General features: G+C 37.5%; 2 protein-coding genes and 1 long non-coding RNA gene across 4 annotated transcripts in view; 2 read left to right on the forward strand and 1 right to left on the reverse strand.

Moving 5' to 3' along the window:
* The window catches only part of LOC149692410 (disintegrin and metalloproteinase domain-containing protein 10-like), a 91,370-nt gene that overhangs the window by 50,999 nt on the left and 14,541 nt on the right, over nucleotides 1-25,830 (reverse strand). The window contains exon 2 of the mRNA XM_089868158.1: nucleotides 6,713-6,905. Within this exon, the coding sequence (XP_089724284.1) occupies nucleotides 6,713-6,905 (193 nt within the window). The remainder of the gene's footprint in view (nucleotides 1-6,712; nucleotides 6,906-25,830) is intronic.
* On the forward strand, nucleotides 14,960-22,103 carry LOC149692411 (uncharacterized). 2 transcript variants are annotated; one of them, XR_016382682.1, is made up of 3 exons: nucleotides 14,960-15,629; nucleotides 15,697-15,833; nucleotides 21,973-22,103. It is a non-coding gene; the product is annotated as an uncharacterized LOC149692411 (long non-coding RNA). The 2 variants fall into 2 exon arrangements; XR_016382683.1 differs by having other exon boundaries at nucleotides 21,955-22,097.
* Nucleotides 22,110-23,309, forward strand: LOC149692412 (uncharacterized). Its single transcript, XM_089868163.1, has 5 exons — nucleotides 22,110-22,155; nucleotides 22,423-22,457; nucleotides 22,783-22,885; nucleotides 22,999-23,114; nucleotides 23,183-23,309. The coding sequence occupies exons 1-5, from the start codon at nucleotides 22,110-22,112 to the stop codon at nucleotides 23,222-23,224; spliced, it is 342 nt and encodes a 113-aa protein (XP_089724289.1). The 3' UTR covers nucleotides 23,225-23,309.

Genomic DNA, 25,830 nt, shown 5'->3' on the forward strand with positions numbered 1-25,830 from the left:
TTCACGTGTACATACCCCTAGTGGCTACGGCTGTTAAACCAGATCAGTCATTGTTCTCTGACTCTTATATAGGCGGGTTAACGCTCGAATAGAAAGCTATTTCGACTGGATGCGAATTGGGGGATAAAATAAATGGGGAGGTCTCAATATATCAACGATTCAATCGACGCTTCGTTAAATATTCGTTTCCAACGCGTACTGTACCAAAGATCATTCAGGCGCGCCCGACCGTTCGCCTTCCATGGCCCGCGTGTGTATGTATACCAATGTTTGTGTATACGACTACTAATGTTGGCTTTTCCAATTGGTAATTATTCCCTGTTCGTAATTCCGTAATTCGATATCTACGTGATAAAACGTTGTATATGTACATTTTCGATTTGATTTGATTTGCTTTGCTTTGGTTTGACCCGGTCCAAGTAGAACGCGACAGCAATTCTCGCGCGGGATTTGGTATAACGTTTAGGTCATCACGTGAAAGCAAATTCTCGTGTTTACAACATATACGGGTCACGTGATGAAGCAAGCGTGCGCGAGATATTGGTTGGCGGGAATGTTTTATTCCCTAGAGAAAAGGGCCATTTAAGAAAGGAAGAAGCTATAGAGTGCTGTCAGAAGCGCCGGTGTGACGTCACCCATGCTGTTTTCCCATAAAGAAAAAACGGTAACTGTCATGGCCGCCCATTGCTAAAGGCAGACTCGTGACGTTTAACCTTGGATCTGACGTCACAACTGACAGCACTCTATAGGAAAGAAAGCCAAGGCTAATTTTATACTAAACTTAGGAGTAAATAAACCTAAATCTTTTTTCTGATTCCAAGAACGTAACGCTAGCTTTCCATGGCATTGTAAGTTATTAATTTAAAAGGTTTGTTGTCGTAGTTAGTTCATTTTTGCACTGGTGTTGTTGAGAAGTTAGGTGATATTGTAGGTCGGTGTTATTAATTAGGAGTACGTATTGATAGGCTAAACTTCTGTACTTGGTGGTATAAGAGAGCTTGAATAGAGAAGCGAATCCATTACGTTTATCCGTTATATACATATTTCCGCGGGTGGTGTTGTAGCGATTGTATTAATTAGTGTACCATTATGAACGGCCCAATAACCTCGCGGGAAGTCTCTGATCATTTCGGCTTGGGCTATTCCCGAGGCTCAATATTATGTACAATCGACTCATCTGGAGAAACAACTCCTCAAAATAGCAACATCTCTTTGAATAGTCATCCATCGAAACTGAAACCCCGTTGAGTTCGAAACACGTACCCCCCCTCTTTGAAGTTTTGTACTATATCGGAAGAAGCTCAGAACTTGAAGTATTCAATCAATCATTAATTTGTAAAGGGGCCCTGCGTTGCTCATCAGAACAATTTGATTACTTTTAAGGCCGAGATTGGAAAAGATGGCCTGTAAGCTAAACATTAACGAGTTCAATTGAAACGTATGGACGTTATTTAGTAAAGAAGATGGTTTACGTTTATGTCCGACATTTTTCAAGATGGCTTCGGATTCAATAAATATTGCTTAATGTGTATCTACTACTTAAGAGCAACATCGCTGTAAAATTTCAGCTTCCCGTTACTTTTATTTAGATAAATATTTAAATTTAGATTTTGTAAATTAACTTCAAGCTAGAAATTTCAATACCAATGGAGTATTTTCATTAGTTGACTATTTAAAGCCTTCCTTTTCAAGACTTTAGCCTTTTACTTTTCGTTACGCAAACTAAGCAAGAAGAAAAGTCATTTCTTATTAAAGTAGTACAACATTCTCTCTAAATGAAAAGAAAGGTCCCCGCCGCCCGCCGCCGGTCTTTATTTAATACTGTTTCACGTCTCCGCTAATTAAAAATAATCCGCTGGTTTTTAATCAAAGGTTTTGCTCTTTTCCCCCATCCATACACGCTACTGTTTCCGTTCCGATATAATATATGGCGGGGAAAAAAGGCGGGAGAAAGGTCTCGCGCCAAGAGATAGTTTTCTGCGAGTTAGTGTATGAGAGAAGGGAGCTATCAGGAAAAGAATTTCTACAATGGAATTCGAAGTTAGGGGGAGAGAGTCTGATACCAGAATGGGAGTCTCAGTTAAAGTATACTAAAAATCAACCTCAAAAACAGTAAAATTTTACAAAGAATAAATTCGTTCTTTATAGGAACTATTACTGATTCTATGCCTGGAATAATGTACAAAGAAATATGCATGGAGAGATTAGGAATGCATTTTTTTAAAGAGAGGGTGATAAGAATAAAATTTATACACCTATAAATATGCCAAGCTCACTGTTACGCCGTTTTATATTATTTTCTTGGAATTTTTCAAAGTGGAGCAATAATTAAGGAGAGTTAGCTGCGATATAAGACACTTTTAGAGCAACTTTCATTATCACTCATACAAAATTCCTCCATGGAAAATGCCATTAGATGCTTAATATTCTTAAGTTGTCTGCTTAAACTTTGTTTTTCAAACTTGAATTAAACTGAATTGAACCGACACTACCCTATATGGAAGGGTGAAGTTTACCGTATAGCATAAAGAAAAGAACCCGACGTTAATTTAAACCAAAAACTGAATACAAGTTTATAACTTTTAACTTCCCAATTCAACTAATGAGCTCCATTGAAATTTTAGGTTTAATTTTAGGCCTTGCCCGGGTTTTGAAGCTTCTTTTAGTCAAAAAAGGGGATGACGGAATGAGTATTAGAGGCAGTCAGATAAGCCCACGCTCGGGGCTAGTTGAAACGAGCAAAACTTTTCGAATGAGTGTGTGACTGAGGGATACGTAGAATCGGTGTGTGTATAGAAAGCCGAAATGCACCACCCCTCAAAAATCGATATTTGCAAAAGCAGAAGGGAGAAAATACCCACACTTCATGGGTATAAACATCACCAGTCACATATCCTTTTTTTTTCTTGCCTTTCCTGCGGAATCCTCCCACGTGTTTTCTAGAATTGTCAGTACGTCCTATAGAAATTCTCCTCATGTTTGTCCGATTCATTATACGCCTTTGTTTGTCTCACTGGGGACCGTTGCGTGCATTGCTTCAGAGGTCGTAACCCCTTTAATTTCGTCTACTAGTAGGCTAAGCTAATTTTGACCTTGTTTGAATTGGTGACTAAAACCCTGAAAGGTAGCTATTCCCCTGAACGTTGGTGTGCGGCAGGAACAACATTTCTACAGGCGCTATGGGAAATTAACGTTGTCGGAAACTCCTGTATGTCAGCCTTTCCTAAAGTCACTTGAATGTGATTCTTTGGAATTTACATTTATGATAAATGAAGTCGGTATTTTAAATATTTAATGTTAGTAGTAAATTTTTAACCTAAAACAGTAAAGAAACTGACCGAAAAACATCTACATCTACAACTCCGACTCAATTTTATTAAGCCGAAATTTCTCCAGAATTTCTAAAGTGTTAAGCCTATTTTGAAAATTAAAAATGGAATAGAACGTTAAATTTTTAACTCGCGCCAAACTTGAAAGATCTTAGAGCTAGACGTTTTCGCGCTTCTTTTTAGCCTAATTTCTTAAAAGACACCTTTCTATTTAGAGTTTCAAACACTATGCCTACCTTTCTCAGAACTCACAAAGTGCTTTCATTATGAAATTTGGTTAACTAAATTCAGGTTTCATGGCATAGTAAACAAAATAAAATATTTCGAGAGAATTTTATTGGTTTTTAACTTTTAATTTGATTAAACTTCAAAGTCTCTAGTGGGAGGAGGACTTCTTGTTTTTTTCTATCGTATATCCCTTGGCGACACCCATCCTTCTTGCCTTATCCTTCGGCAGTCTGTTCCGACTGTTCGTCTCCATCTCAACGGGAGGGGAACTGTACGGGCAGCAGTATCGAATCAGTCTCTACGGCGCCTTTTTTCCAAGAGAGGATAAAGATGAGGGGGGAAAACTTTCATCCTCCGCATCCCTGATCCCTGTTACGTATCTCTCTCTCTCTCTCTCTCTTTTTTCATCCCAAATCTCTTTCCCAGTTTTCTTGAACACAGATAGATAGTGGATAGCTATAATGTTGGCTATTATAGCATTAAATCGGGATTCGATTTTCGAATCATCTCTATAAGAGGAATGTGTAGACCTAACACCTTCAAAAGCTTCTCTGAAGTTGTATTCTTCCCCATCTCTCTTTAGCCCAGACCCTTACGTCTCTAAAAGTATAAAAGAAGCTTTACAAAAATAGTATTCAATAGGAGATTCTAGAGATATCTATTTTATCCATAGACGATTATATCATAAGTTAAGTAACTCTCCTCTATAAGTTATCTATCGATGCTAAGTTTCGTATCGCCATGAAATAATATTGGAACACACTATCTGCAATATTAAAGAATATGCCAGAAATTAAGCAAACTGCGTTTTAGATCATTTCTTTCAGACTTATGTTTATGTACTTATTCCTCTCCACTGATACCAAAACTGATAAACTTTCAATGCTCTATATATGAAACTAGATTTTGCGGAATTTTGGGGTGAATCATTCTCGAATTCCCTGGAGGTTCTGGCTAGTGTACTCTGAATATTTTTGGAACCATGAAATGTTTATCTTTACGGGGGGTCCGACCTTTGTCCACCTAGTTTAATTTTCGACAAGTTTGTTTAGCAAATATATTTTGAGCGTATTAAACTTGATACCATTAATATTAAGTTAGAGGCGTGTTTGTTTTTGTACGTTTTATGGTACCTGGAATATTTTGCTAATGTTTACCATCTCTCTCAATTCAAACACTTTTACGTTTATCAGTCAAATTTATTGAAAAAGCAAACTTTTTAAACTAAAAACCAAACTTTAGGTTTAGAGAGGTTTTAAGCGCGATAACAAAAATTCTTAAACCTATACTGGAAGATGCTCTTATGTAAATTTTTAGTCTATTTCTTTTTAGCCTAAATCGCCGTCCAGTTTGTATTTGTTGAAGTTAGAAGGAACTTATCGAGGCAATATTAGATTCTATAGCCCTAAGCTACATAGAGGTTTTGTCCAAATTCAAAATATATGAACTATCAGGTCATTGATTGGAGAAAAGTTACTGGGAAGTAAGAGAATCAACCTCCAACCCAAACCTTTGAAAAAGAAGACAAAGAAAGAAAAAAAAGTAGAAAAATCCGAAACTAAGTGATATCCTTTTTAGTTCCCCCTTTCTCATTCTTGGGTTGTGTTTTTTCTTTCTTTTTCTGATTCTTCTTTCCTAGGGTATTCTTTGAAGGTTCTCTGATTTTCGCCTCCTTCTTTTTCTTCTCTTTTCAACCCAATTGCCAAGTTTTCTTTCTTTCATTCTAGCTGTTCCTGCCCCTTTTCTTTTTACTTCTTTTTAACGATTTATCTCTCGCGGACCGTCGCTCGCTGAACTCAGAGCTCCCCTCAAGAAAGCGACATGAAGTGATTCAATTTCCCCACGAAATGTCCTGGTAATTAAAGTGGATAGTACTTAATAAACTAATTACGTAAGGTTAACCCTAAAATCGATTACCCATGCACCAAATCTAACAGCGAGTGAGTCTCTAAAGAGTTGACCTCTGCCTGGGTGTAATATAATTATTTAATCTTGAACGGTAATTTCCAAGCTCAATATTATTGGGATGATTTTAATGTATTCACTCTATAGGGTGATAGAAGCTATACTGACGACCACTAGCAAAAGTAACGTTAGAAGGAATGTTGTATATAAGACCTTACAGGCGTCTTTGCCATCGGATAACGATGACTTTCGGCACCTCGCGTGGACACGAAGAAAAGAAAAAAGTCGCCCGCGTAGACCTACCAGTCTAGCCCCTTTTCTCATTCTCCTATGGGTCGATCGTTACACTAGATGCTCGGGGAAACCTTTGGGGCAATTGTCGAAAAGAAGTTTTTTGGAACCCTAACCTCGCGTTTCTTTGGAAGCTAGTTGGGAGAAACCTAGAAACCCATGGGCAACCGTATACCAAACGCCTCCCCATACTTTATTTCTGGGTTTTGACGACTCTGGAAGGCCTTGTTGGACAAGTTGTACGACAACTCTTTCCCCTTTATATCTTCATCCGTATCCCTTCACTGACATTCCTGCGTACTCGTTCTTTCTATCTATCTACAGCGCGAGAGGCAAGGAAAAAAAATAACCCTATCTCTTTGGGCTACAAAAGTTTTTCTGTTAAGGTTTTTCTTTTTTTTTTGGGCTTTATGGCTTTTTTTACTTGGACATACTTTCCTCATATAGTATTTCTGGTTTTAGTCGCACTCTCCTATGCATTCTTTCATGGATATTTTAACCAGGTCAGTCGTAGTTGGGTATTAGGTATTGCCTTTAGGTATAACTGTAGTGTTATCGTAGGTTTATGATTAGCCCGTGCGTTTCAGCAACAAAGAAAAATAAAGGCATAGATTTAATGGACAGGTGTAGTACGTCGCTTATGGTTTGACCTTCTCCATCTTGTTTCTCTGGTTCTTTTAGGACCTTATTTAAAAAAACGAGGCTCATGCTGTCCGCCACGATATATCTTTTTTATACGGTCTAATATATATATATATTCTGTCGTAGGATGGTGTAGTGCCGATATTCTTTATTCCGCGCTAACATTTTTTTGGGGCAGGGTTTGGTTAGAAGCGTGTGATTTGAGTGTGGAGGAAGGGTTGTCGTTTGGTCTTGGGTCATGGAACGTGGTAGTGGTGTGTGTTATAGAGATGGAAATGGATGACCCGGTTTCGCGAGTTGAATGGAAAATGACTTACCGGTTATGGGCAGTGAACTGAAGTCTTATATCTGGCGTCGTTTTGCCCGATCTTTTTTGTCGGCCTCCGACGACGTTATTGGGCGACGAGTTCTCTTCTTCTTCCTCCTTGTCGAGTGCTACGCTTGACTTCAACTTTTGCGTTTCGACAAAGACTGGCTCGTAATGACGGATGAAATCTGACAGCGCATCCCCTGCGAAAAAACCAAGGGAAGAAAAATTTTAATCAACTTTTTTTACCCAAACTTTTATCATATCAAGCGAAAAAGTTCGACTCGATCTCGAAAGTTACCCAAAAAATAAAAAATATCTGAGTAGGCCTTCACCCAACGACGAATTTAGGCATAATGCCAGATAGTAGACGAATTTAGGCTTAGCGTTAGATGAATTAGGGTTAAGGTTATGGTGCGTTTATCAATTCTAATTTGGAAGATGGTGTAAAAACAAATTGCGAAGTATCTTATTGACGTCGCTCGTCACAACAAAACACTTCCAGAGCTCTATGTTTTCTTTCTGGTAATGTACATAGTTGCTAAGTAATCCCACCCCGGTTTATATTGACCTTCGAAGAATATTGAAATGAGCTTCGTTGATTAGTTTTCCCAGGAAACTAATTACACCAGAAGCTTTCCATCAGATCCTAGCATGTTTTCTCTTCTTCTTTCTTGGTATATACCCAAGAATCATCTTCCTTGTTCCCGGAAAACGTTACAGCGACTTCGGCTCAACGTTTCTAGGGCGCGAAAAGACAATAATGGCGTGTTTGGTGGGAGGCAAAGGAGGGCTATGGTGTTTATCAAGCAACCCAACTTGACTAGTCAACCAGGAGCGCCCGCCCGTGTTTCTTATTTGCGTCTCAAATTACTTTTGGTCTAGTCGCTTCGCGCGCCCAAAACCTTCTCGTGTTTGCTTGTTAAAAAACAACACAAAGTTTGCTCGTAACAGTGTCTTCAGATTGAAACGAGGTCTATGTATTGCAGGGTCGTAAAATACTGGGACAACAACACGTTTTTCACTTCCTTTTTCTCTCTCTGTCGCATTTACTTTGCATAATACGTTCAGCCAGGTTTGGTACTGTAGTGTTAGCGCGTGTTTTCTTTTACATAATATAACAAGCGAAGCGAAGGATATGGGTGTTATGTTGCCAAAAGATAACGTTATACGTTCCACCACCGTAACCATTTTTTCCAGGAAAGTTCTCTACTTTTTTTCACCCCTGTTGGAAACAAATTGGGAAAAATGGAAAAAGACCCTCCATCGCTAGGGGAAATCGAACGGATATCCCATTGCTAGAATTCTGTAGTGTTTTCCTCGTGTCTACACGAGTTGACACTGCGAAATTGTTCAGGGGCACCAGTATAAACAATGATACGGTTAAGCCTCGCATAGCAAGTTTTGAACGCGCTACCAATTCCGTTTGAAATTATCGTTAAACCTTAGGTAGGGACAGTGTCGAGTTTAAGTACAGTTACCTTCTTCGTAGGTTGTAGTCCAGGGTTTTAAAGGTTGTACCTTGGAATTGGGACGGATTTCGGACCGTCGAGTGAGTAGAATGGAGGGGGGATACTGGCAGGACAGGGAATACCATTGAGACAAGAATTGGTAGGTGAGGAAAAAGGGGTTAAGACTCGAACTTCTATCCAGGATAGTCTAGGACAGGAAGGAAAGAAGACGTTATTTTGGACAGTCTTTATTCCCTCTCGACGACTATCAAAGAAGCTAAAGGTTATATAGGAATAGAACGGAACGTGGATTGGGGAAATCGGCTTTGCCTACTCTCGCTGACATCATTGTCTTTCGCTGTCCTTCTTTCTCTTTAGTGGTGTCGAAGGACGTGGCGTTGGGGCTGGGGGGGACGGGCGGTACGATTGGCTTTGTACTTTCTTTACTATTGGCTTAGTGGCTACCTGCAGCTCAAGACTTCCTCCAGACGTTTTCTCTATATCGAAAGTCGAGACAACTGGCAATTTGGAAGACTTATAAGAACCCACGGCGTTTTCCGTGCGCCAATAAAACTTTCTCTGATCTCCAGACGAGACCAATTTGTTTCGTGAATAGTCTCATTTCGATAAAGGCTCAGTTTTTCCCCCAATTTTACCATGTATAGTTACAGGAAGATACACTATTGGCGTTATACATTTTTAAAATGTAAATTTTGGCCTATATTTTATTGTTATATTATCATATACCTATAAATTTTGAGTATAGCTACAAATCATCGCTGCGCTTTGTTTTTCCATTATTCTAGAAGAATAACATTTGAATATCATGAATTTATGTATGATTACGGTGCAATCCATCTTTGACTCTAAACAATCGTTACGTATTGAGAACAAATTTAATTTAAATCGTTGCATCAAATTTGAATAGTATATTAAATTAGGCTTAGGAATAGAAATAAGCTATTTTATATTCTCCTCAACAGATTCTTTTTTTTTTTCTTCTTCTGTTAAACAGGAGTTTTTCCCACGTACATTATGAGCAAACGTGTTAACCTGTTTTTTTTTTCTATTGTGAGTTTGGAAAACCTTCGCTATATTACTATTACGAGGTCGCTTTGAAAGAATACAACCGCGTCAAATTATGTTAGCATTAGCAACAAGGGCTAGATTCCTTTAGTTATTACTGCTCTAAAATAATAAAGATAGCTTGACGCTTGATGGAAAAGGGATTTTATTGAAAAAGGAGAAAGAGTTCTAAGCTTTCGGAACGTGTTCTTTAAGAGAAAGCGTGCGATTTCTCCATTAAGCTCGTCGTCGTCGTGACTTACTCGAGCTACGAACGAAAGAAAGAAGATTCGGAGGGAGAGAAATTGACTGTGTACAGTGTATTTACAGAATGGTGCCGATCAAAAAAACCTCATTAGGTTCTATGGATAATAGACGTTTCTTGTTCTTGTTGTTAGTCGAAGTTACGTCTAGTAGAACGTATTGCGTCTTCGACCCAAACCAACCACCGTATAAATGATGAGCTAGTTAAGAGAAGAGTGTTTCCAAGTTGTATCGTAAAGGAAAAATTGGGGGGTTAAATAGAACAACTACGGTTAACCCTCTGTCATAACAAGAAATGTCCAATAATCAAATTATTATTATGATTAATTATTTTCGACTTATAGACAATTTTTTCAATGGTATTGTTTAATAGTTGACCTAATCTCCCCAGTAAAGTTTAAATACCACTGTAAAAAATCTATAGGTTCAAATGCATTAACGATCTTGTATATTATACTATGAAAGCTCGGGATTAACTTCTCTATATTGTTTTGTCAAAGTCTTAATTTGGCAATGCTGGGAAGGAGTTTTATAATATTAATTCTATATAGCGTTTTCTCTCTACAACACGTGTTTTGGACGGGAAGGCGACGAACGCACTTTATGAATAGATCCCTTTTGCAGTATACAGGGTGTTTGTGAAAGGTCCATCAATAATGAAAGGGCGTATTTATTGGGTCATTTTGAGTCGAAAATGTTCTATGACATTTTTCCGTCCGGGCCACTGTTTTCAAGTTATGATTGGAGTAATTTACGGATGACCCCCTTAAATTTAATTAAGAAATTGAAAGACAGCGCTAATTTAATGAAGGGGTCATCCCTAAAATATTCAAATCATAACTCGAAAACCGTGGGTCGGACGGCAAAATGTCATAGAACATTTTCGACTCAAAATGGCCCAATAAATACGCCCTTTCATTATTGATGGACTTTTCGAAAACACCCTGTATACTTTATCGCCTGGCCGGCGCTAGATTTCATTTTAATGATTAAAAGAGGACTTTTCCAGCTCGACTCGGTCGTCGAAAAGAATGTGGCCAACAATGGAAAGAACGGAAATTGAAATTCCCTCGAATTGGACTCTCAACGCGTGCTAGTTCAAGGAATATTTGTACAAAACGGACTAGAATCTCGCCTCGTGTCTCTCTAAAGTTATGAAAGGTGATTAATCTCACGCAGTCTTACTTTGATTGTTCGCGCTTGTACCATATCTAATGTTGTTTTCCAGAAATCTTGGCCTAGATCTTTAATAGATGCGTGCATTAGCGAGCTTATTTTGCTTCCGGAGTGCTCTGCAGTTGCTCATTTACATCAAAGAGAAGAATCAGAAGACATATAAATCATAGTCTACTTGTTAATCTAATCTATGCAAGTTGAATTTCTGAGTTGATTTGTCCTTGGAGCTGCACCCCGAATAGGTTTTCAATCAGTGGTTGTCAACGACCTTATTATTTCACGAGACGGTGACGATATATCAGCGCCCTTGTTTAATGTCAAAATGGTCACGTTATCTCTAATTTTCATTGCAGCTCTTTTAGACTAAGAATTTACAAAGGTTTCCGCGCGATTCCTGTCCTTGTTAAAATAGATAGTTCCTGAGCGTCAAGTCCTTTGTACCGGAAAAAGAACAAAGCCATCCTTTTCGGGTTTCGGTCAACATTGCGCGAAACTGCGGGTTGCGATGTTTAATTTAGCGTCCACTTCAATGGAACTTTTATTGTTTCTCGCTTTGCTTTCAATCTCTGGCTCTTCTATCTCTCTCTCTCTTCTCCCATTCCCGTCAGCCCTTTCGCGGCATTCTGACTAAACATCTTCTTCATCAAAGCATAGCGTCGCCTGCCTTGTTTTACCACGAACTAATATTTGTTTCTTCTACTCATTTTTTGATTGGGAAAAGGTAGGCGCGACTGGGAAATGAAACCTTTCGTAATCTAATATTAAAGAATATAAAACGCCAGGGATTTTTAATTAAAATCAGCTTGAGGTAGCTAAGGATATACTTACATTCGTTCATTTCATTTCCAAGAAATTTTAAACCACTATTTTTTATTTCCGTTCTGGGAGAAGGGTAATGCGGAAATGAAATTGGATTTCTTTTCTTTTTTATTTGGGGTCGGTTTTATTTTTTTCGATTAACTGAAAGATAATATGACTTGTATTTTTTAAAATATTCCATGAATTTTAATATAAACTCCTTAATCAATACTGGGGCAACAAAGACGAAAAAAATGTACTTGATTAATTAAGTTTTGAGAGCCCCTCTTTTTAATTGCAACTTTTCAATGTTTCCTCATTGAACTTTGGTCTGTTTGACTGGTCGTTCGTAAAAGTCAACGCGGACCCTCGTTTCTTGTCAGGGCCGGGGAATTGTCCATCTCGGTCCTTTTAGTTCTGGTATAGAACTATGAGCGAGGGTTGTGAAGCAGCTTAGGGGGGAAAAGGAGAGAGAGGATTGAGCATTCCTTCCAGGCGAGTGCCTGTTTTTCCAGAAGAGCGTGTAACACGAGCCATTAAGGATTCGAACCTCCAGAAAATTTCCAACCCCCTATTTTTGATGTCCCCCCTATACTACTCTTTCGCTCGATTCCCTTTTACTTTCTCCTTTTGCGGGTCCAGGTTTTCCTGGCTTCATCTTTTTCGTCTCCTCTTCATGCCCTGCCCTTCCGAGTCTAATTCTTTTTCAAGTAGAGAGAAGGGACCCCCTCGCGCTCCACTGACCAAGAATTCCCCGCTCCTCGCGCCATTTCCTAGTACCTTTGGCGTATAACAGTTCCCGGTAAAGGCTTAAGAGAAGCGCGCTGACGCTATCTACGTCCAATAATTGGGGAGACTCTTCTAGCTCGTAAGGCTTAGTCGTTAATGAACTTTAAGCCTACAATAGGGATATACTCGGGCGCCTAAACATCCCCATGGTCCCGGTCCTCGTCGTAAAATCTTATTTATCGAGATTTTTAAAGCGCCGTTTCAATTTTTGGTTACGTTCCTCTTATATTTTTAATTACTTTTGTCAGATTTTGTCGCTCGAGGGAAAAGGAAACGGGTGGTATGATTCGAGGGGAGGGTTAGTTAATGAATGCCTTGGAACGAACCAGGGAATTAGGCTTGAAGCCATATAGACAGACGTGGTAATACCTCATCTCATCTCAACCTTTGGAGGTATTACCACATGTGATACAATGTCCTATATCTTATCACGACACAAGATAAGAGCGCCCTTAGCGAATGGACATCACGCTCTTTTCAAAGAATAAAAAATTAACTTCCGTTTATAATGGGAATGAACGGTTGTGGCGGCGGCGGGGAGTTTAGTAATTGAGATATGTTTGTATCCCTAGGGCTGAAAATACCTATTAGAACTTTTACCAGTACTGTCCTTTCAGGGATTCGGAATTTGATTTTTTACATGGGCTTGTCGGTATAGGTTGCTGGTAAAGCGTATACCACTGGCGTTTTATTTTAGTCCGCGCGTCCACCAAAAAGAGCAATAAGAGGGGACGTGCTGGGCGGACGAGTGGCTTCCCCGTGAGTAATGACGCTTCCCTGCCGGCTTCTCTCTGGACAAATTCGCCCATTTAGTTTTTTTTTCTTTCCCAAACCTCTCTCTCTCCCTCTCCTCCCTACCTTCAAAATAAGGAAGATTTATGAGATCGGATTCTCTTCCATAGCAACTCATTCCCCCCTTCTCCCTCTTTTCCAGCATCCCTGTTCACCCCTCTCACAATCACGCTATTGGCTATCGCACGCCTTTTCTTCTAGCGTGACCCAATTTCGTATTCTTCGCTTTATCGGCGCACCATCATTTATAACTCAATGACAGATTCCGAATGAAATTCACTTCGCCTTTCTTAAGATCTCTCTCACACTTTCTTCGATGGTTTTTTCTTGACGTCGTTTTACTCTTAGATAAATTCTACCTACCCTCCAAACGCTAGCTTTTAAAGTATCTTCACAGTTATGTTTTCAAAGGCTAATGAACATAAAATGTAAAATTTTGTAAAGAATTCGGGGAAAACGTAGACTTCATATTGAAGGTGGATCTATGGTTGTAGAGATTGAAACGGTCAAGGAGAATTTATGCATATGATACGGAAGTACTTGTTACGTTATGGCTGTCATTGTTCACTGATAGGATAGATTTTTATGAAAACTAGACCATTTTGAACGCAATTTTCAAGCTAATTCTAACCCCTATGATTATCGGACTTATCAGAAAATCCTCGGCATATATTTATAGGTGCGAACCAGTCTTTTCCATTTCCGAAATTTCTACTGGATTCTACCGGAAGCGAAAATACGAATCCGTTCAGGCATCAGTAACGAAGCTGGGCGTAGATTGACCTAGAAAAGTGGGTAGAATGGGAGAAGGGAGTGCTTTCATCAGCTGGAGTGGAAAAGATCGGAATACTACTACCTCTATCCTCTGTATGTAGCTCCCGGCGACGACCAACGGAAATCGGTGTAAAAAGTGCGCGGGGGAGGGGGGAAGAACCAAGGGGGATGGAAAACTGAGAAGATTTTTCTATCCCTGCTGAACTCGGGACGGTCGGAAGGATAGTATTGGAGCGAGAGAGATGTGAAATGCCCAGTTTCCTCTTGCCAAAAACGGGGAGAAATTGAAAATTTTCCACTCCAGCAGTTTTCTCTCAACGCTCAAGGGTTGAACAGTTTCGTCGAAGACGAACGTATAATAGGTCTACAAGTATAACTTTTTTCAAAAAATAAAAAAATTCCGCTAAAATTCTCCCCGGCGGAATATATCTTTACACTCTTCCCTCTAGCTCTTTTACTCTTAAAAGTCTATTATTAAACCAGCGTGAAACTTTAAAGGCTTAAAAGATAGTATTAGAAAGATGGGGTAGATGGAGGCGGACCTATATCGAGCCAGGGCAACGCTTTTAAAATTTATTCTTCCATCCCTAATCCTTCGATATGATAATTTGAAGTGAGGTAGAAACGTTTTCGGTTCTATGAACTAAAGTTAGAAGAACTCTTCCCTCTTTCGCGAATAACCGAATTCAGTCTTAGCACGCGAGTTTTGGAGGACCAAGGCCTAGCTCGGAGAGTAAGGGGTAAAATTGTTTCACTATATATACTCTCTCTATCTCTCTCTCTCTCTAGTCGGACGAGACAAGATCGCCAGATTGGATAAGAAGGGAGTCTGATTCAAAAGAGAAAAGAGTGCTAGAGATATAGAAAATACTTCGACCAAGGCTTAGGAGGGGGAACAACTTAGAACGATAGAGAGAAACCAAGGCCTAAGGGGGAAGAAAACGAACGTTAGAGATGCAATTATCCGGCAAATGAAGTGAATGGTACGGTGGTTGCCAAAGTTCGGCAGGCTGTGGGGCGAGGAGGGGTTAAACAAGGCTCGAAATTGACCCCAATTATAAGAATAGCTTTGGTCGAATTCTTGGTACTTGGTGGGGAAACATTTTGGCTTATTACTATACGCGGCGCTAAATGGGTGGAGAGTAAGTTTCGAGAACCTCTTTTTGGGTAACTAAGGGTTCAATGGCTCTAAGAACTAGAGAAACGGCGGGGCCATTGATATATCCCATTTCTTAAGAATCTTAACAGCAGCATCGTCAACAGGTTTTAGGGGAAATACAATTAAGCCCTTTTCTTTTAAGCTAAGCGATATATTTTGACCTCGTTAAACAGTCATTAAACTAAAGACACCAATTATATCACCACACCCTTCAGTCCCCGAACGCGCAAACTTCGTAAATGTCTGGACCTGTCAATTATAAGCATGATGTAAGCCAAGGGTTATACTTCCTAAGCCTAACCTTCGTCTTATCACGTAGCGTGAACAACTTCGAAGGATAGATAATAACATCATAATTTTCCCCACCCTATAATGAAGGAAAGAGAAAGAAAATTTAATATAACTTCGTCTAGTTTTTTTTTTATTTTATTTTGTGTTGTTATCGTTAAACTCCAACTCATCAGATATAAAATATCTAGACTTAAATTATTTGATAATTGAACTGAATTGAATTAAACTCTGTTCAGTATTATTTTAGGCAAAGGCTTAGGCGTTGCCTCGATATGTTCTAACGTAAGGAAAAGAAAGGGGTAGAAATCCTGATTGCAGGTTAACCCTAACTCCTAAGAGACGAGCTTGGGGGGATTGAATAAACTTGTGTACGTGTTAAGGATTAACCACTAGGATTCCTTCCTTAATTTTGCTTTGTTTTTCTTTATCCTCTAGGAAGGAAAATCAGAAAAGCGGAATCACTTCACGTGTCTTCTGAAGAAGGAAAGTAACAAACGGCGCCATACCTATTTGTAAGAATGGTTTTTCTATACATATATGGAACCACTTTCATCCGCCGTATGCTAATATTGGTAAGTGAAGGTTCTCTTTGTTTTAGTGTAGATCAGATCACTCGAATCTAGTTTGGTTCGGTGATAATTGCGATGGATGAAAATCCGTACTCGCGTCAGCTAAATTGCTATCAAGGAAAGCTAAGTAATGGTGCACCCGAGCTAAGCCTAACTTCCCTGAGCTTCTTGTATTTCACCTCCAATTAGCGAGAGAGCCGGCTGCCGGCGACAGCTACGACTCCTGGGAGAGTCGTACCTCCCAAAATCTCTGCCTCATTTCGTAGTTTAGTAGATGACATTGTTGAAGAGCTAAAGTTTAAGCCTAATGCGATTTAGCGCGTGAATGGCGTCACCAGATCTCGCGAGCTTTGGCGCCATTTTTCAAACGCATACTCCACGCAATGCTACAAGCTAAACCCTACCCACACGAAGTTATCCTTCACGGAATAATTAAGACACGAGTTTTAATTCCTTCACAACAATCTCGTCTAATTACCCACTTCGCGCTCTCTAGGTCTCTTAAACGCGACATCCCTTATTCCCATCCTTTGGTAGATTGCGCGAAATTTGCACCTAAGGAGCGTAACACTAGCTCTACAAGATCTCTTAGTACTGCCAATCGCGATTGTCGTTGTACCTGGGGTTTAGAGCCTTTATACATCAGGGTTAAAGGACGTTTCGTCAAGGGCAGTTTCAGAGACCCTTGTACACTTCTAGTTGGTTCCGACTGGCTTCCGAGACTCGGTGTCGTTGAAAATTGATAAACGGAATCGTCTATAAAAGCGCTTCAGGGACGAAGCCTAGCGGCTTTTTTGAAGAAGAAAAGCTACGGTTCATACACTCCCTCCTCCTCCTCCTCTCTTACTCTCTTTCGTGGAATCATTTCCCTTTGCTTGTAACTCAAACGTGTTTACAAGGGGTTTAGAACTTGAGAAGACCTCGCTTGTCGAGTTGCTGGGTTCTAGTTCGCTCTTAGAGAGAGGTGGTGACACCAAGCACCTATAGCTTTAATGAGGCTGTTATAAAATGCCATAGAGGAAGGGATTCGAGACCATTAAAGTTCAGGTTTGAATATAATAACGGCACGCAGCTACAGCGCGTGCTACTTTTAACTAAAGAAAATGGAAGGATTTCACGTGAATTTCCTATTAGTTGTTATTTTTTTAACCTGCAGATCGTTAAAGATAAAAATTAAACTAACTATAGCTCTCATAAAATGGAAGGATTGATTAATATTAATTAAACTTAGCTGGTAATTACTTCCGTCAAGGAATCTAAACCCTTTATGGAATGTAATATATACCTACTCCCAAGAAATATTGGAGAATGTTTTGTTTATTTCACTTGCTATTTCATTCGAAAGACTGAATTCTGAAAGCGTGTGAAGACAAAAAGAAAATGTTTTCTCGCTTAAGAATAGTCTAGACAACTTATATATGGGAAGTCATAATTCTTGTTCCGTCAAGGTATAGTTAAAAAAAACTACCTTTTCCTAAATTAATTGTAAACACGGAATTAACATATCTGCAAGGACGCTTGGGTGTAAAGCTTTCCCCTTACAATTCAGTTCAAATCAAAATGCAAATATTACTCATGAAGAAAAGAACTGTAGTTGTGTTTGAGAATAAGTTGAAGCATATTTTTAATTTATATAACGCTACGTACTTACTTACGCATTCTCTGTTTTTTTGGTTTTATTAAAAATCAATGTTTTTAGACTAATTTATGACTGTGACCTGGGTAGGCCTAAGCCTACTTAACTGTACATTGGAAAAAAGGTTGTTGTAACAGTCTTCATTTTCTATTATAATGCAAATACAGAGCAATTTCTTTCCGCTTATGATTTACGAGCTCTTAAAACCAGTAGTTCCATAGTAAAGAATCGGAGGTCAAAAAATTAAAAGCGCGGGAAAAAGAGAGAAAGAAAAAAAAGCGCGCTCGATTTTTATACTCTGGAGAATTTACGCGCCTAGGAATTAAGAAAGGAGCTAGAAATAAAAAAAGCGTCCTCTGGTATAGTTTTGCCGTAATTAAATGTAAAGGGTGTTTCAGGGAAAAATGGCTAATTAATCTTATTTAATTTGTAACTTGACAAGTAAGGGCTAAACTGGCATTAGGGTTTTTTTTTTCAGAAAACTCATTGTTCTATCCTCGAATTCTAACCAACCTTTCCGTTTTTGCTTTAAAGGATTGGCGAAACTTTAATCTATTTCTTAATGAGTTCATTTAGGTTTTGTGTTGGCCAAGTCGTAGCTTAGCTACCCAAAAGAATTTGGATTTAAATCATCCGCAAAATAGGGGCAAATTGTGTGCCTTTTAATAATTGCCTAGGCCCGAATTAGGCTAAACTGTTGCCAATTGAGTATATCTGAATTAGGCTTAAGAAATCGGGCGATATTTCCCTTAATTAGGCTTAACAAATACTAGGAAAACTGACCTGTATTAGGCTTAAGAATTTCTCATTATGTAAGCATAAATTAGGCTTAGGAAATTTCATGTTATAGTTAATTTAATGATAGTTTAACTAGTTATATCTAAATTTACATCCTCCCTTTAATCTTTAAGACGAAAATATATATAGTGATTAATCTAACCGGTTGCCCTTAGCAACGCTTACATAACGACACTAATTCTTATAAGTTAACCGCCATGTTCTCATTCTCTTTATTATTATTTTTTTTCTGGGTTGACTCACATACAAGTAATGCTTCTTTACTTATTTTTTTTTCCTTTGTAAATTCATGAGTTTATTTTGGATGGGGGGGGGACATAAAAGCCAAAACTTACTTAATTCCCCCTGGAATTACAAAGTCTAAATGGAGAAACACCATTTTTTTCTAGGCACAAAAAAAAAGAAAAACTCCTCAAAAAAAGCAAGAACTTGAAGCGTTAGCGCAAAGCACTCTAGTTAAAAGCTTTTGTTGCGTTTTTTTCCATGAATTTCCTTCTCTGGCGATGAAGCTTGGAAGAAGCTCTTCCGGTTTTGTTGGATATCATCCTTCTTTTTCCTCTTTTTTTCTCTTTTTCTAAGCTAAGGTCATCAAAAGTTCTTTATGCTTAAAAACAGGGGGACTTCTTTTGTTTTTACAAATATGCGGACTTTAGGGTGCAGCGGCGCCTCTGTTAGCCTTTCTGAAACTGATATGAGTTAGTTTACACAAAAAGAAAAAAATGTATAAATATTTTTTTCTCATTTTCTCGGTGTCGTTTTACTACCCTCGGGCTTTTTCATTTAAGGATTTTTTATTTATTTTTTTGCTCCCATCTTAATGTATTAAGAGTGTACACAACTCCTTAAAATTTAATTATAATATACATAATATTTTGTTTTTAATTTTATTTCTCAAAAGAGAGGTTGTTTTAGTTTAAGTATTAGCATGTTTAGTAAGTTTTAAAATAATTAGAAGTTTTTGCAAGCGGAATAATTATGTTTGTAGGTTTTTTTTTGTTTTTTTTTTGTAGAACTTATATAGCCACCATTTTACAAGGTGGCCATTGATAACAATAAATTACTTTACCATCGTAGATTAAGAAATAATGGAGATAAAGTTAAATTTGCCCCCGGAAAATGATTTCTCTGCTGACACTTCTGCATTGCGGGTAAAACATTTCTACAGGCGTTGGTATTTCCAGTATAATTTTTTTTTAGAAAAAAATTGCTATTTTATTTTAATAACTTCGCTCCCTCTCTCTTTCGTGAATCTATTACGAATACAACCAAGAACTCTTTGATTCTGTCTGTATCGACCTTCTTTTGAGTTAGGTTAGGTTCAAAGTTTCCTCTTTATACTTGAGCTTCTATATATAAAACGATAGTAACCTAACAATGTTAATGCTTTGGATCGAAGGTAACGTGAACCGAAAAGTAAACAGAAAAGTCCATTTAATTCAATCAAAAGAGGGAACTTTGGTGTGTGTGTGTGTGTAGTTGGTAACCCTAAACTGGTCAGTGTTTTCTTTAAACTCTCCCTACTATAGTCCTAATCCCCCCGTTTGTTCTTTCTGTTGAACTTAGGGCAGTATACCTCAGTCGCATTGCAGCAGGAACGCGATACATATAGCATTCCTTTTACTTAAGCGCTGGTTCTATTTAAAATATCCAGATATTCATAGGTTTCAGACTGGGAGGATTAATACCATTTACACCAGGAGGCCAGGTTACTTGGCGGACAAAGTGCATTATAGACTAGCCTCGTCTCTTGTTGTAAATGGTATCAATACTCCTAGCCATAATTTAATAGATCTGAATGTCTATTTTTATATGAATTTAAAGTAGCAATACTAATTCTGAACCGGGGAACAAATTAAGGCTCACGTACGTTTACCCTTACAAACTAATTTGGAATTATCTCTGGTTTTAATTGAGATTTCCAGATGTTTGCAGCCATAATATTTTAATGTCTATACTTTGCGTTTATTACTATTCAAATATTTAAGGCTTAAGTATATAGAGGGGCGTCATAGTTTCCCGCCTATTTTAATCATTCTCTTTAAAAATAACTTAAGCCTTGGCTTCACTTCCTATATATCGAAGCCTTAGCAAGTTCAACAATAAAGCGGTTACGTGTCAAGCATAAACTTTACAGTACGATAGGGACAAGAGTGCAAAAAGGACTTTTTTTACTGTTGGAGAAAAGGTTCAGGGGAGATAGCTACTCGGACCAGAAAAAACGAAAAACGGAGAAATGGGAAAGGAAGATAGAGTGATAGGAATATATTTGGGAAAGGTTTAAGACAATGTTTGTCCATCTACCTAAGCTCTCTACGTGGTTTTTATCTGTTTCAAATGTACCTTTCGGTACAGTGAATGTATGCGCTAGCGTAGAAACTATTTGTAAAAGGTTGTGTCAGAAGTTTGTAATCAAAACTGTTGATAAACTGTTACCAGAAGTGAGATGAGACTAGAAGTACTGAGCTAACCAAATTCTTCACTCGGCGAAAGTGAATATTCTTGATAACACACCAACTGTTGGCCCTCTAGTAGCGGTTTCAGAATTTTCCCTCCAAAACGTGAGACGCTCGTGGTGGTAGACGGCCGAACTAGATTCAAACACCCGTGTCTGTGTTTCGCCGCTTTAGGTTGAGGGGAAGGGGGTAAGAAATTTTTTTGGAACTCGACCAATTTTTTTCTCTCTAGTTTTAGCGCGTGGGAAGCGGCATAAAATCCTCAAATTTGTTCACTAGTGCCATTATCTACTATGCTAGAGCCCTTCACTTCTAGTCTCATCTCACTTCTGGTATTATGTGTAATGTCTTCTCTCTATCCATTTTAAAGGTGATAAAATATTTTAGACAATACCTCGATAAATTTAAATTTTCCGTCATTGAGAATTCTCAATTGCCCATTGTCATTGTGACTCGCCTCATAACGATCACTTTATAATAAAATCTATAGCATCGGTTATAATTGCGGAAATGTTTAAGTTTCTCTAAGATTTGAAAGATTAATTGCGTGTACTAAGAAAGCATTACAATATTACTGATGAGCGACAAATTCGCTGATAAATACTACATATCGTACACCGAGGTGGGAATGTTTCTCGCTCGAGTTTCATATCCTATTTGTTAATTGGACCGTTATTTGCAATGAAGAATTACATCAGTTCGTTACGTTATGAAATAGCTTTAATGTGAAAATGTTAATAAATACGAGCACCATGATCTTAATGTGTTGAAATATGGTCACGGTATACACGGAAAAATGGGGGTTCATCTATAGTTTTAAGTCTACAGGAATTTTATTATCCAATAGCTGCAAATTAATTTTGGAAAATATTCATTAAGATTGGCCTAACCACGGTAACGCGAGTATTTGAAGCCAATAATGATTTCAAGTATATCAAACTGATCTATCCTAATCATTTCCGCAATTATCGGGGATAATATCGATTTAAATAAAGTGATCGTTATGAGGCGAGTCACAATGACAATGGGCAATTTAGAAGTCTCAATGATGGAAAATTCAAATTTCTTTTATCGAGGTATTGTCTAAAATATTTTATCACCTTTAAAATGGATATGCACATTACACTTAATATCGAAAGTAATTTGATAAAGTAATTTTATTCCGCCAAGAACAATAAGGCCATTATGAAAATTGCACTTTTTGAAGTAACGTCAGCGTTAAAACCCCCTTTAAAAGCAATTGTATCCCATGGAGATCTTTAGTTCATGCACTGTAAGCCGATCGCCCACCATGAACTTCAAAACTTACGCCACGTTCTTCGCCATCATCGTGCTAACTGTGGTAGAGGAGACTTACCAAAGTAAATTAGAAGTGGAGCCATGCAAGAAGAAATGAAAGTAGCCTCGGTCTTTCACAAATTATTTTGCGAATACGGCGGTAAGCTAAAACTAATATACTCAGAGGAATTATAGTTAGCAGTTAGCAAAGGACCTTTGTCAAAACTGATAATTGTTTTCGATATATTAGAAATGATTTTAAATCGTTTTCAAATTAAATTAGTCTCATCAAAGGAAAATAAACGAAGAAAGTGGGTTTGGGAATAAGGGGGATCATTCGAGGATAAATTAACCCGTCTCTTCCATCAAAAGGGTGATAATTGTGTATTAATTATTTTGTATTAATTCTCTTTCTATTTAATAATAGACAACTGCCTTGGTAGTTTCAAATCCTTTTTTCATGTAAGTAACGTTAGCTGTGGAGTATATGGGCTGACTAAAACCATGGATATTGTATAAATACTAATCTCGTACCTTCGATAAGGCAAGAGGTTACATCCAATCAAAATACCATCCTCGTACACCCGAAAGCCATTATGTAGTCTTATTTAAGGGTAGCCAAGTTGGGCATAAACTTCGTAACTAAAAAGTGCTTTGACATTTCAAATAATATTGATATACAATCCTAATCTCTACAGTGTTTATAAGATCCTTGATTTGGGTTTCAGTTACGTATTATTAAAACAAACCCGATGATAATTTACAAATATTCAATTTGTTAAAAAAGATTGCTTCGGGCGACAATTTCAAAAGTTGCGTAGAAAATGCGACAACCGGTAGCAAGGACGGAGGAACATGCAAAAGCACCGGTGTAATCACGGATCAGGCAAGTTGATGATTATTTAAATTATTGGAGCACTCAACAAAAAATACACATTTTGAAGTTGACTAATAATGAATAGAGCGAATTTTTTCTTCGTGAAATTTTCTCGTGAATAGGCAGGCGTGAAACGGTACGATCCATTTCTATGTTGTCTTACCGAAGTAGCGCGCCTAATACCAGTAAAAAACGAGAATCCGAAATTAAACCGAAACAAAGTAGTCGAGTACTTTTCTGTGGTAATTAAATATTGCTCCGATTTACTTCTAGATGGAGAAATATTCTTAAAATGCAATCGTTCTTTCAGTATTGCCCTAAAAGAATAGAGTTGCATCACTTCCACGGATAGGATTAAGGACGACGTCAATATATATATATTCAAATATAATGTATTTAATTCGAAGAAATTAAATAAAGTACGCATTTGAAAACTATTATCGATTTTTTTTACATTAATTAAGGATAATAACTTATTGGGTCTTTCAAACAACTAAAAGTATAACGTTGACTATTATTTGAGTAATGTTTTAATTACATAATTAATTTAAAACAATTATATTACACCATTTAACTGAATTAGAAAACGACAATCGGGTTTCGTTTTACTCGTCATCGACTGCGGTGTAATATACAGCCCGTTGTTTCTGATGCCATAAATTAAGGAGATTTACTTTGGGCGATTTTGAATCTAAAATGCTCAACGCAATTTTGCCGTATGTGTCACTGTTTTCAAATAAAGATTGTACATAGCATCATAAGGACAATTATTGCTAATTTAATTAATGGGGCATCCCTAAAACACTCAAATCATAATTCGAAAACAGTGACCCGGACGGCAAATGGTCGAAGAACATTTTTTACTCAAAATATTTTGAAAGAACACCCCCCTTAATTTATGCCAGACTTATCAGAAACATCTTGTACATCCCTTAGAATTAGATCGATGCTTGGAGACATTAAAAAATAAGATCTTGGTAAGTGTGAACTAAACATTTTAGCAGACATGTTAAGTAATTCGTCCATTTAACGAGCAGGATTCGTATACTGATGCCGACACCTTATGCTTGGATGATTACAAGCTCGAGGGAGATTTCGCTGGACAGTGTCCTAAACCGTTTCGTATTATAAAAGAAGTAAGTTTAAAATTAACCTCTCACCGACTAAATTTTAATAATCACGAATCTTTCCGCACAGCCTCTTAGGCTTGAAAATAGCCCAATATTTTGTTGCATCCTTAATGTAATTGACGTAATACCAAGGGGTCAACGCAATGCCCTCCTGAATAACGTTCATTATGTAAGTAAGCTGCTTTAGAATGTCTTTAATTAAAAAACATTATGTAAATCGGTCAATTCTTGGCCGGCGTAAAAAATTAAATCCCTTTACTTCAATTATGACCTTCTGATAATAACTTAGCTTTGCACGGCACTGTAATTTCGGTATGGGATGAATTATATACTCGTTTTGAAGTGGCATTTTCGAGTTTGGAAGAAAAAAACGATGGAAACTTTTCACTCCAAAAAGTAAAAAGAAGGAGCGCCGGAGATGAGGCCAAAATTTTGCGCTATAAAGACATTCTTATTTCTTATAGAAGATGTCGTTTTTCTATAAGGTTATATTATAGAATAATTCCCTTCTATAACCCTCTTTTCTTTTCTTTCTTTCCTTGGAATTTATGGAGCGTGGAAAATAAAACGGTTCTTTTCCTATACATATATATACTAAGATGCCCAAGTATATATATATATATTTACCGGAAGAAAGAGTAGGGTAGCCCTAATAGCTTTCGAAAAGGAAACATTTCTCTGTACCATACTTTCTTCATAGTTTTCGGAAGCGTTATTTTTTCATACCCCAAAAAAATAGACCAAAAATAATCAATTTTGTTTGGGACGAATTTTATCATGATTTCTTTTTTTTTATAATCTAGAAATTTTTAAATCAATCAGCTTCAATTTAATTTTTCTCGAATTTATAGATGACTAGCCGTTATACCCTCAGAATGTCATAAGAAATTAGTATAAATTTAAATTCTAATTTAAACTTAATTTAATGGTACTTTTACCTTGGATGACTTGAGGAAATTATGAAAATGTTTAAATTAACGTCTTTATACGTATATAGTTCCCCAATTAAATTATTAATTAAAAGTATTAATTCTTCTTCAAGTCCTCAAGTATTATAACTCCATTAAAATTAAATTAGAATTTAAATTATTTAAATCTGAATTTAAAATTAAATCCCGACCTTGTATGACTTGGAAAATATTTAAATTAGTATAGTTAATCCCCAATTAAGTAATTTAATTAAAATATTAGTGCTTTGAAACATCCAATTAAACTTTAAATTAGAATTTAAATTAGTTAAATTTGAATTTAAAACTAAATCCCGCCGAATCGTTCCAGGATCCCATTAACCTGAGGTTCATAAAATATATTTTAAAATAAATCTCCCTTCTTCTCCTAAACCAAGGTATTCTAAAGGCTGCCTCCCACCCTAAGTTAAGCTAAGCTAAGCTAAGCCTTTGCCGTAGGATCTATTCGGAGTAAATCATTCTATATATCATCATAGGTACATAAAGAAATCACGGCATCATCTCCTGGCGAAACGATAAAACGTCGTCACTTTGGATGATGGGGAGCAGGGGATGGCGGGAAAAGATGACTGAAGGAAGGGTGTCTTGGTGTCCTTTTTTTTTTAAAAAAAACCCAACTTCTTCTTTCTTTCCCCTGCCCCTTTTACTTTTCCGTGCTTGGAAGAAAGTTAGAGTGAAAATCGAATTTTTAGGGTAAAAAATACTTGACCCTTTTCGACAGGGAGGAAGAGATGGGGAACTTGCGTTGGGATGTGTTAGGATGGGAAAAGGAAGGACTTGGAAGAGTTCCGATTTGTCTTCGTCAAAAAATTGGCGTTTCTCACTTCCTTTTCCATATTTTGTTTTTGGAAAAATAAAAA

The sequence above is a fragment of the Phalangium opilio genome, unplaced genomic scaffold (assembly GCF_054372755.1).
Source record: "Phalangium opilio isolate 3A_F unplaced genomic scaffold, DU_Popi_V2 ptg000024l_1, whole genome shotgun sequence".
Classification (NCBI taxonomy): Eukaryota; Metazoa; Arthropoda; class Arachnida; order Opiliones; family Phalangiidae; genus Phalangium; species Phalangium opilio.